Source organism: Octodon degus, unplaced genomic scaffold (genome assembly GCF_000260255.1).
Source record: "Octodon degus isolate 3935 unplaced genomic scaffold, OctDeg1.0 scaffold00177, whole genome shotgun sequence".
Classification (NCBI taxonomy): Eukaryota; Metazoa; Chordata; class Mammalia; order Rodentia; family Octodontidae; genus Octodon; species Octodon degus.
Window position 1 is genome coordinate 316,421 of NW_004524753.1, and position 12,964 is coordinate 329,384.

The 12,964-nt window shown below is 39.3% G+C and overlaps 1 protein-coding gene across 3 annotated transcripts in view; it reads left to right on the forward strand.

The window, feature by feature from the left end:
* Nucleotides 1-12,964, forward strand: part of Tnpo1 (transportin 1) — a 94,451-nt gene that overhangs the window by 21,077 nt on the left and 60,410 nt on the right. The window contains exons 1-2 of one of the 3 annotated variants that reach the window (XM_023703634.1): nt 12,618-12,715; nt 12,827-12,940. In XM_023703634.1, the coding sequence (XP_023559402.1) occupies nt 12,836-12,940 (105 nt within the window). In that variant the 5' untranslated portion in view covers nt 12,618-12,715; nt 12,827-12,835. Of the gene's footprint in view, nt 1-12,617; nt 12,725-12,826; nt 12,941-12,964 lie in introns of those variants that run through there. The other 2 variants (XM_004643475.2, XM_004643474.2) reach the window with 2 other exon arrangements.

The following is a 12,964-nucleotide window of genomic DNA, read 5'->3' on the forward strand; positions in this document are numbered from 1 at the left end:
TTCTGCTGCAGCCGTTAGACTTGAACCCTTTGTGTCTCTCTGGCAAGATGTTCTGCTCCTGAATCAGCTTGGTGGGTCTTGCCTCTAGCCTCTTTGCAGGGAGTTCTGCTGAAAGGTTCCCTGCTGGGCCTGTGCTCTGGGTCTATTCAGGATCCTGCTGCCCCAGGTAGTCTCACTCACTCCTCGGGCCTGCGCTCTGGGTTTATTCGGGATCCCGTGGCCCCGGTCGTCTCACTCACTCGCCTGCCTGCGCTCTGGGTGTATTCAGGATCCGGAGGACCCCAGATCGTCTCGCTGGGCCTGAGCTCTGAGTCTCTACATGATACTATTTCTTGCAGAACATTTTTTCTATATTAGACTGTCTCTATAGCATTTTCTTGTGATCTTTTTGTATCTCTGTATACTGTGAAGACTGCCAACAATTAAACTAGTTTTTCCCCATACAACTTTTGTATACAGATAGATTAAACTGATATCTGATTTAACACTTTCCATTTGATTTCTACTTCTTTGTTCCTCTTTCCAGCAATTTTTTTTGGAACCGGAGAATGAGCTCAGGCTTTGGAATATTACCTTTCTTAGACTGGTTCTGCTGCTATAACAAAATACCTTAGACTGGGTAATTTATAGATGGTAATTTATTTCTCAGAGTTTTGGAGGCTGGGAAATCCAGCATCAAGGAATCAGTGAATTCAGTGTCTGATGAAGGCTTGCACTCTGCTTTATGAATGGTGCCTTCTTGGGCTGGAGGTGTAGCTTAGTGGCAGAGTGCTTACCTAGCATACATGAAGCTATGGGTTCAATCCTCAGCACTACCAAAAAACAAAACAAAGCACACCATTAAAAATGAATGGTGCCTTCTTGCTGTACTTGGCAGAAAGAGAATGAAAAGCTAAACAGTTCCCTCAAGCTGTTTTCATAAAGGCACTAATCCTGTTCATGAACTCTGCCTCCTAATACTAATCACCTCCTAAAGACCCCACCTTTTCATATTGTCACACTGAAAATTAATTTCAACATGGTTTTGGAAGGATATAGACATTTAAACAATAGCATCACCTCATTTAAGCAATAAGAGATGCCCACTTTGTTACATATTATTTGTACAAAAATTGTGTAAGAAATCTTCATTTTAATTGTGATCTAATAGTATGAGCTGCTTTCAGTAAATCTTGAGTTTTAATGACATTTTTAGCAGGGAGTATAGTGTGAAAAAAATGAATATGAAGTACCTACAGTGTGACACTTTATATTCTCAGTTAATCTCATCAGCACCATTTCACAGATGACTGAACTGTGGCTCAAAAAATTTACCAAAAGATGTTAGAGAACTGAAATTAAACCCATGTATGTACGACTGTGGGCCTGTGCTTACCAGCAACAAGTACTGCAGAAAGGCACTTTAGCCAAGGAATTAATATTAATTTCTTCCGCTATCTTCCTGTAACTGCAATCTGATATGTGCTCTTGTTAATGTGCGAGATTTCAGCATAAACAAAAAATGAGGTAAAACGAATACCAACCTACTAACTACTTAACTTTTTAAATCTATTTTATTATCTAAACCACTTCTGATTCAGCCTTGCTAATGAACACAGAGCTGTGTTTCTTTTCCTGTTTTCACTTAAAATTGTGAAATGTGGAACCAACGCATACACTTAATTAAGCATCATTTTGGATATGAATGAGAAATTCCTGGGCCCTCTCATTCAGAATTTCAGAGGCAGACTAGCTGCAATGAAACAATATACTTATTACCAAACTGATTTGCATTTGGTTATTCTCACGTGCTATCCAGTTTTTTTTTAAACTTATCAATTTAACTTCCTTTAATTAATGTATCATTTTGTACATGTATACAGTGGGTTCTACAACACTGAAACACACCTTTTATTGACTACTACAGGTGATGCACAAGAAAATAATTGGTTATTTGCATCCTAGCATGCATACTAGTATAAACCAGCAAATAAACAGTGTAGAGCAATGTTATTCTGACATAAGCTACTCTTTTAATTAATTGTCCTTACATATTTAATGAACTAGGAATTAAGGAAGCAGTTTTAAGTAGTGAAAGCATAGGACCCAAAATGGGAAGATATTCACTCAGGCTTAGATTTTAACTTTTACTAGCTGAGTGACTTTTGACATCTTACCTAACATAAGTGAGACTGTTTCTTTGACTCACAAAGTAGTTTTGAAAATTCAATAAAATTAAAAGGTGATTTAAAGTCACATATGCTTACAAGATTTTAAAAGAACTTTTGTTGCTAAAGTTTAGTTACAAAAATGACTCTTTCTTTCTTTTTTTTTTTTTTCTTTTTTTCTTTTTGGTGGAACCGGGGATTGAACTCAGATCCTTGCATTTGCCAGTCAAGCGCTTATCCTATGAACCATCTCCCAGGCCCCATAGTTATAAAAATGAAACTATTAGTAGAATAGCATTGACATAAGCAATGAAAACAGTCCATTGAACTATTTAAATGACTCTAGTTGAGTATAATCCTGGAAGCTCATTTATGCTAAGAGCATTAAGAATCTAATTTATTTATGTAGTTGGATTTTAAGTGTGGTCTTATTTAAGCTTTCTTTTTACTTGTATGAATGATAACACTGATTTGAAGAAGTTGTGTTTACTGTTTATAGGGTAAGTTGATTTCATATAGAAATTTCATTTTACACTCAAAGACCATGATTTTCTGCTGTGCTTTGCTTATAATTTATTGAGAACACTTATTCCTAACCTCAAAACTTGACTTTTCCTATTCCTTTTCTGTCATAGAACTAAGTATAATTCCTTACCTAGTATCTGTTACTGTTTAAATTACAAAGTAAATGAGCACTTAGCTGACCTGCATCTGACACATCCTTAGTAAGTAGTACAAATTAAGTAACTTTGAACAGTATGTTCTTAGTTTTGGTATTCATCAAATCAGGTAAGATCAGTTATGTTTCTTACTAATCAGAGCAGTCTGCATTCTGTTCTTCTGTTTTCTGTCATTTCTAGTACAGCTATAACAGTCCTGTTCATTAGAGTAAGGAATGATAATTGCCAGGAGTGGATATATTGAGTGGTTCTCATTTGGCTGTAAGTTCCCAGTGATTATGATGTTCAGTCAGTGTTGAGAACTATTGGCTGATGCTGCTCAGACATACGTGGAAAGCAAGACCAACTGTGAAGGTTGCATTTGTTGTAGAGCTCAATACAGATTTGGTATTTTGAGGGTGACAGTAGTGTATCCAAAAGTTACACTCTTACTGAGGTATTACTCCTTATCCGCCTTATATTTTGATTAAAAATGAGTAAGTTGGGCTTGTGAGTTGGCTCAGTGGTCTAAAGCACCTACTTAGAACAAGCTTAGCAAAGCACAGGGACCGCGGTTCAATGCCCCAGCACCACATGCCGGCCAGCCCTGCCCCCTGGTGGACTGAGCTGGCCACACACACACAAAATAAATAAATAAATAAATAAATAAATAAATAAATAAAATAAGTATATACTTAATTAAGTTTAAACATGGGGCCGGGGAGATGGCTCAGTGGAATAAGCGCTTCCCTGGCAAGCTCAAGGGCCTGAGTTCAACCCCCAGTTCCGCCAAAAAAAATACAAACCACTGAAAGACAGTTGCAGTAGTCACACCACAATCTACCAACTACCGTAGAAATCCAAGAAAGTTGTGGATTCTTGGTGCTTCATGAAATAGAAAAGGAAGAGAAGTGTATCCAGAACAATCCTGGTTCACCCACTGTTAAGTTCTGTTCAGGTTATTTACGTGTGTGGAGGTGGTACAGTGAAACTCATGAGGCAGTGGTTCCACGCATTGACTCTGAAGTCAGGTGCATCTGGACCTAAGTCTTGGCTTTGTTCATTATTGTCTGTGACCTTGGACACTTTGCTTAAGTTCTAAGACTGCTTCTCTTCTGGAAAATACAAATAATAGTTCATACTTACAGAATGAAATGAGATCATCCATTTGAAGACCTTAGCATAGTAATCAGTATGTAGAAGCACCTCATTAATGAGATCAGGCTTACTGTTATTACTAGGCACAGTCCAGTCTTCAGCATCCCGGATTTGATATTCAATGCCAGCTTTGCCACATGCAAGTTGAGCAAGGTACCCAACCTCTCTGAACCTCAGTTAATATTAAATGGAGTTAATATCTACCAATAGCACTGTTGTGAATATTAAATGAGCTGAAGTATTTTTTTTAAATGTCTGGCTATAGATTGAGATGAGTTTTGAGCTCCTGCTTTCCTTTTTAATCACCCACTCACTTTGATACATACTTTTGTTTATAAACTGTAGCATTGGAGTAGTCTGTCTGGTAATCTTCAAAGGTCTTCTTGAATTCTAAGAATACATTTATGTAAAATTTCTCTAGTATCTATTTTTCATTTTCTCTTTCTCTTAATCTTTGAGCACTTAGGAATAAGTTTATAATGCCATAAAATTAAAATTTGAACTTCGTAGCATAATTCTTCCAGTGGTGCATTAGACTGTTTACTATATTTAATCAGTCAAAGCTTAAAGACCCATGTCTAACACCTTTAACATGTGCTAACATGTGCTGTCTTCCCTGTTCTTCTAATGTAATTGAGCTCCTTTCTTTAGCTAGGTTGGCTCAATGGGCGGCTTTACTTTTCCCCTCTCTTTCTTTATCCAAAACTCTCTACTTTATAGAATCTCTGAGAAGACTTCCTGGTTCTATTGATAGCTATGGTTTAATAAGCTTATCAACATTTTAACTCATTGACATTTAAATTTATTTTCTAAAAGTTATTAATCAACTGCCTGTGAGTTTTCCCTTCACCCCTAAATTCTGGTTCAATTTTCAACATAAGTTCTATTAAATAATTATTTTCTTTAAATAACATGCACATTTAGACCATTGAATATCTCTGATTTTTTTTTTCCATTGCTTATCATAGCATCTTTTTGTTAAAAAACAAAACAAAGCAGAACTGTAAGACAGGGCCAGCCAAATAGCTCAGTGGACTAAAGTGCCTGCTTAGGCAGAGCGCAGCGGCCAGGGTTGGATTCCCTGCGTGCCGTGCTGGCCCTGCCCCTGGGGCATGCTGAGCTGGGGATTGAGACTGGACATGGTGGCACACGCCTGAAATCCCGGCACTTGGGAGGCTGAATCACTGAGTCGGATCTGTGTAGTGAGACCCTGTAGACCCTGTACCTATAGACCCTGTACTAAATACATTAAAAAAAATAAAAACTGTAAGACACTGTGGATATCTACTGATCTGATTGATGTTCAGCAAATGACTCAGTAAATTTCTTAAGCTCTTTCTCATTTATCTTTTTTTTTAACATTTATTTATTTATTGTGTGTGTGTGTGTGTGTGTGTGTGTGTGGCCAGCTCAGCCCACCAGGGGGCAGGGCTGGCTGGCAGGTGGTGCTGGGGGAATTGAACCACGGTCCTGTGCTTTCCCAAGCCTGTTCCAAGTAGGTGCTTTAGACCATTGAGCCATCTCGCCAGCCCCTCTCATTTATCTTGTTGTCAAATGAAAATAATACTAGCTACCTATTTACAACAAAGGGGTATTGTGAAAATTATGTTTGGAGTGTTTTTAGCAGAGTGTTACTCAAATATATCAGTTTTATATTTTCAGGCCTCATACTGAAGATCTATTCATACACTTTTAGATCTATTATGCTTTTGCAGTACTGAAATATAATTTTTACTCTTTTTCACTTCAGCATCACAAAGGTATCAAACATGTTTTTTCTTTGGTATAGCAGTGTGCCTGTGTGTGTGTGTGTGTGTGTGTGTGTGTGTGTGTGTGTGTGTGCTTGCATGTTGCCTGTGTTGTGTGTATGTATGTTTATTTCCAGCTTACAGAGGTTGATGTTCTGTTGAGACAGCAGTGTGTGTCAGCCTAGAGAGTGGAGTGTGGGTTCAGATTGGTTAGGTTTGAATCTTGGCCCTCTCCTCTACTAGCTGGTAACTGTAGGCAAGTAACTTGACTTCTCTCTGCCTCAACCATTGATCATGTCTGTAACATGTGGTCAATATTAATATACCTGTAGCATGTAAGATTCGGTTAGTTAACATGTATCAGTGATTAAAGCACTGACTGCTACTATACTTAAAAATATTAGCTGTCAGTACTAACAAAATAATAGAATGTTTTAAGTGTAATACTTAGGGACCAAAATTTTTTATAGTATCCTGGCTGTCTCTGAAATATGACTGCCTTTCTCCTAACAAACCAAAGCTCTAGATTGAGCAGTTAGGTCTCCCCCCAACCTCTTGTGCCCTTATTGTAGCCTAATGGGTTTTGGAAATCATTTTAATTATAAAAATACACTTATGCCAGGTGCATCGGCTCATGTCTAATCCCAGACACTCGGGAGGCTGAGGCAAAAGGATTGCAAGCACAAGGCCAGCCTCAGCAATACTGAGATCCTATCTTGGAATATTAAAGAGTTAGGTAGGGGCTGGGGAGATGGCTCAGTGGAATAAGTGCTTCCCTGGCAAGTGCAAGGGCCTGAGTTCAATCTCCAGTTCCACAAAAAAGAAAAAAGAGGTAGGTAGCCCAGATGTATATTGTATATGTATTAGATGTCTAGATAGATAGGCAGACAGACAGACAGATAGATAGATAATCTTTCCCCACTTCTGCTTTCTAGGATAATTAATACTTTTCCAAATTTTTATTTGACCATACCTTTATCAGTTTATAAGGTATGATAAAAACCCAACCACAGATTTTCTGTCAGCCGTAGGGTTTTTAAAATCCAGATTTCCTAACATGTCCTATGAAGTCCTGCTATCCCCTGCCACCTTCTTATGTTTGCTTTCTGTAATTACTATTAGATCTCATATGAAGAGTCCTTTCATCAAGCATTTTTTTAAAATTTTATGTGTGTGTGTGTGTGTGGCCAGCTCAACCCACCAGGGGGCGGGGCTGGCTGGCATGTGGTGCTGGGGGATTGAATCGCCGGTCCCTGTGCTTTGCTAAGCTTGTTCTAAGTAGGTGCTTTAGACCACTGAGCTATCTCACCAGCCCCTCATCAAGCATTTTCACAAGCTCCTAATTGGATTAGCTTAATGTCCTTGTAGTCCCGTGTACTTTCCCTGTGTAGCCGTTCACTGAGGCAGTACTGCTCTGTGGAAGGGTCTTTGTGACTAGCAGGTGCTCTTACCGTTTACTGAGTGAGACTGAGGGGTGCTCGCTGTGTGTGACTTGTGAATGTCCCACTTAGAGCACATAAGTGAAAACAAAAAACATGCTTATGGTTTCCAGAGCTAAGACCCTAGTTCAGTTTTTACATATATGCATGGAATTTATGGCAGAATTATAATACATGTTGAATTTTCTGGGGTGGGGGAAACTGCTGTTATTGAAGGGCCATTGTACCTTGTTTCCTTTGGAATTCTACTACAAGTTCTATTGTTTACTGTTTGGGGAAATTATACCATTGATGGCAACATTTATCACACAGTGATACAACTTATAGGTGACAATATCTTACTGCTTGACAAATTATTTTGCATTTAATTGAAATTCAAAGAAGAAAAAAAAGTGTGAAGTGCTCTGAGCCAGGTGGAGGAAAATGCTTCTCTCTTTCTTGGCAAAATATATTTGCTTTTCTCTCTTTTCCTATTGTACTTATCATATACTTGATTTCATAAACAGCACTTACATGAGAACTTATTGGGGACCAGAACTGTTTTGGCTTAACTCTCCAATGCTCACCAAGCACATGGGTAATTGCTCAAATTAATATTTATTCAGTTAAATTAATAGCAAAACAATAGTACTTATTCTGCAAATACTTATTGAATCAGATTCTGTTAGGCAAAGAAGACAAAAAAAAAAAAAAAAAAAAAAAGACCCTGTTCTCAGGGAATATATGATCTATTGCTGCAACAGAGCTGAAAATAATTATAATACACTATGATAGTTTCCAGATTGAAAATAGCTCTAAACTATAGATCTGTAATTTTTTTCAAAAACCTCTTTAAGACTTGTAATGAAATCTTGGGAAAACATCACAGAAGAAATATTAATCATTGCCAAAGACGACTCTGAAATATTTGGAAATCTGGTAAATGACAGTAGCTCTACAGAGCAGCGAGTTTGGGAGGCAGAGGGAGGAGAATCATGAATTTGAGCCCAGCTTGGGTAGTCCTGCAAGATCCTGTTTCAAAATTTAAAAAGGCTGGGGATATAATGTAGTTCATTTGGAAGGCCCAGGGTTCTGTTCCTAGTACCAAGAAAAAAAAAAGTACAAGAATGTCTTAGTTACTTTTTTCTTATTGCTGAGACAAAATACACAACACCCTAAGTTACAGGAAGGCAGGTTTTTTGGCCCACAGTTTGTAGGGGTTTCAGTCCGTTATTAGCTGGCTCCAAGGCAGGTGGCACATAGCAGAGGGGCATCCCAGAGAGAAACAGTTCATGGCAATCAGGTCATAAAGCAAATATAGGAACTTATTAACAGCTTCTTTCTGCCCCTTTTATATTCTGTCAAGGCTACAGGGATTAAGGCAGTGCCAAACCGATCAGATTTAGTAATCACACACTCTTAATCCCAGCATCTCACACACTAGACTCAGCCACCTCTGACAAAGTCCCACCTTGGCCATATGAGGCTTTGCGGGGATGTTTAGACACAAAGCATAACGAAGGAATGCACAAAAAATGGTCCAGTTTAATTAAAGAGGGCAATTCAGGGAAAGGAAAAAAAAAAAAAAAGCCCATTCAAAGCCTCAAGGTTTAAAGGTGCAAGAAGAATTGCTGGAACTGAAAGACAAAGGTTGAATCCCAGGAGAGAAAGCTGTCTGTGAAGTGATGAATCATTTCATGAAGAGTCTTCTGACATAAAAGAAAGTTTTTTTCTTATACTTGATAGAAAGCAATGAGTTTAGCTATTAAAACTACTATTTTTCCAGTTATACTCTGTGCCAAGTACCTGCTAATCCCAAAAGATGTTGGCATACTTCTATTTGTAACTGAGAAACAGGTTCAGAGAATTATTTTCAGATTAATCCTGCAATAGCTCTGGCTACGATTATTGAAGCATGGAGATGGGTGGTGGTAATAGATGCACAGCAGTGAAAATGCACTTACCACTGAACTGAACACTAAAAATGTTTAAATGGTAAATCTTATGCCTGTATATTTTACCACAATTTAAGAAACTATGTGGCTGGGTGTGGTGACATATACCTGTAATCCCACCACCAGGGAGCCTAAGGCAGGAGAATCACCAAGAATATGAGGCAAGCGTGAACTATATTATGAGGCTGCCTCAAAAATAAACTGATACTGAGGTTCAGAATAGTCTGAGGTTCAAATATTTTTGAGAACATTTTGTTACAGATAATAAGGAAAGATGTAAGGGAACACCTAGCAGATATTACATAGTCTGATCATAAGAGATGTTCTTAGTTCTCAATTGTTGGGGGAATTATGTTTTCATTTGAGTGTGAAAATAAAGAAGTATGGTAGTGACTGATGTGCAGCCATCCTTAGGACGGATGTGATGTTCCTTTTCACACTGGACAGATGTTGACGCCTAGCTTTACTTGCTTATTCCAAAGGGGTGCTGAGGAATTGAGTGGGGTGTGGTCTCTTACCTCAGCAAGTAGGTTGTGTGCATAACCGCAGCTCCAATTCAAAACTAAGACTCAGATTCTGATGATGGCTGTATATAGAACATTAACTTTGTTGACTGTAAATTATGTGACTTTTTGGAACATTATTTGGCAATAACTGTTAGGTTGGCCAGTACTTGGACAATCAATGTGTAGGGACATGAATACAAAATTCTTTTTGCTGTGTTGGTCATAGTGGCAAAAGTATAAACAGTCTGGAGCCAATAGGAAAGTGATTAGACAAATTATGCTCTATGCATTGTAAAGAAGAGGGTGCTTCTCATAAAAGGTGTGTTAAGTCTATGTACATTGGCCTGGAATGTAAAATAGTTGTGTTAGTGTAGTATGGAGTATGACCTAAAGGAAAAACCTTACAGTGTGTACTGTGTAGGACCAAGAATTCAGAAAGGTGGTTCTCTGCTGAGCGTTGCCATGGTGTCCTGCTTCAACAGTGCTGGAACGGAGCCTGGCCTGCACCACCCTAAGCGGCCTTGCTCTCGCAACTGCGCCAGAACTACCACCAGGACGCCGAGGACGCCATCAACTGCCAGATCAACCTGGAGCTCTCTGCCTCCTATGTCTACCTGTCCATGTCTTACTACTTTGACCACAATGATGTGGCTTTGAAGAACTTTGCCAGATACTTTCTTCACCAATCTCACGAGGAGAGAGAACATGCTGAGTTGATGAAGCTGCAGAACCAGCGCGGTGGCTGGATCTTCCTTCAGGATATCAAGAAACCAGACCGTGATGACTGGGAGAATAGGCTGAATGCATTGTACTTGGAGAAGAGTGTGAATCAGCCCCTCCTGGAGCTGCACGAGCTGGCCACTGATAAGAATGACCCCCATCATTGACTTCATCGAGACACACTACCTGGATGAGTAGGTGAAGGCCATCAAAGAGCTGGGTGACCATGTGACCAACCTGTGCAAGATGGGAGCCCCTGAGTCTGGCATGGCGCCAGAGTATGGTACCTCTGACTAGCATACCTTGGGGGACAGTGACAGTGAGAGCTAATGTCACCAAGTTGGCACATGCATGTTGGGGCTACCTTAACCTTTTCTATAAACTGTACCAGAACATCTACTTAAGTTCTTTAATTCCTTCAAATAAAGAAATTTGGTACCTGGAAAAAAAAAAGAATTCAGAAAGGTGTAAGATTCACATCAAACTGTTAAAACATTGTCTCAGAAGTAAGCTTAGCAATATGATTATCTTTTCTTGTACAATAATGTTGTTTGGCTTATTTTAATTTTAAGAAAGTTGTGAAATCAAAAGAAGGGAAAAAAATCTATGATAGGAACTCTACTAGGGTAGGGAGAGGATCATGGCTCAGAAATGAGAGTAAGACCCCTTTGCATTAGGTAATGCTCTTCATCTTGAGCTCAGATAGGTCTTACACAGATGGGTCACTTTACAAAATCCATTTCATTATATGCTTATACTTTGTACAATTTCATGTCTATATCAATTACAAGATTATAAAAATTATACCATGGAATACTATGTTTCTTAAAATATTTCATTAACTATGTAATATATTAAGTCAGGCGAGAAACAACCCCCTTATACAATGGACATAACACAAAATGAAGGCTGTAATAAAAACACCAGTACCAGCAGATACTGTGCCTAGCTGACAGTTTTGGTGGCTTAGTATTTGGTTGTTAAGTAAAGACAGTATTGGTTGGGTTGTTTTCAATAGAAAGTGGTTAATAAAATCAGATTACAGGACATTAAGAAGAAAATAAAGGTGAAAGGTGCAGAGGTACATGCCAGTAATCCCAGCATTCAGAATGCTGAGGCAGGGTTGTAGTGAGTTCTTCGAGGTTAATCTGTATGGGCTACTGAGTGAGTTCAAGGCCAGCCTGGGCTACAAAGTGGGACCTTATCACAAAAACGTTACACACACACACACAAAGAAAAAGGTGAACAAAAGAGAGAAAAGCATTAAACAAGAAAGCTAACTAGAGAGATGTACAAGTCAGGAAATTTTAAAAATCTAGGAAGGGACTTTTTACTACAGCCATCAAGTCATCATGCAGTACAGTGATATTAAAAATTGTCATACTGTTTAGCTTTTAAAAATAATTCATGCTTGATGCCTAATTTTTACTGGTTTTTAGTGTGTGTGATAGTATGTATTTTAAACCGTTTATTTGGTACAGGGTCTCACTCACAGCTCAGACTCATATTTATCCTCCTGCTTCAGCATCCCCAGCACTTGGGATTATAGTGTGTGCATCAAATCTCCCCAATCCATAAGCATTTAGTTTTAATGAAACTGTTGATACAGTGCTTTGAGTTGGCCTTACTAGTAAGCAACTTGTAGTAGTTTAAGAAATCTCTTTTGTCCCAATCTTCACTGGTTAACTACACAATGATTTGCTCACCTCTTTTTCCCCTTGTTATCACACGGAGGCAAATACTTTCGTCACGTTGTAGTGCAATGAGAATCAAATGACATGTTATATTTTTCTTGCTTTTCCTTGAGCCCCAAATCCTTGGTTTTGGATGCAGTTATTTCCTTTTAGAAATCATTTTACTGAGTTCAAAAATTAAGGTTTATGAAAGAATGTAATTTTTCAGCCATGTTCTACAAAGGTTGCAGCTAATATTTTTCAATGTATGGGCTGTGATTGCAACGCATCATATTTTACTTTAATAAAATTCTGCTTTAAATGTAATCATTTTTATTGTATCACTAATCGTTGAGCTGTCAGGGGAAGAAATCATCGGGCTTTTCTTTCATTCCTGTCATTTCTCCTTATTTCATCATGTTTACTTAAAATAAGTCAACTCAGATTTCTTCAGGTGTTTCTCGCAGGGATTTTTGATAATGACTTCTGATTACCCTTAAATCAGTAGTAGTCCTCAGTACAGACTGAGTTGTTGAATTGGAGACAGCTGTGTGGCACTAGGACCCAGGGGGCTCCTGCGGGCGGATCTCGGGGCCAGATTGCAAATTCGCGGTGACTCAGTCTGGTCGGTTCCTTGCGCTCGCTTGGTGCCGCGGCGGCAGCAGTAGACGTTGGCGGCCGCCCTGCTGGGAGCAGTTCCGCCGGCCTTCGCGGTCGGAGTCTTCCTTGGGGCACTGCAGGCAGGTCGCGGGCGCGCGGGGGTGTTGGCGCGGGAGCCCTCGGGCCTGTGCACCCGGAGTAACATTTGCTCCGTCTCTTCCTGTGTCTGGCTTTATTTGCAGCAAACCAAGATGGAGTATGAGTGGAAACCTGACGAGCAAGGGCTTCAGCAAATCCTGCAGCTGCTGAAGGAGTCGCAGTCCCCGGACACTACCATTCAGAGGACCGTGCAACAAGTATCCTTCCGATGCCTGCCCGCA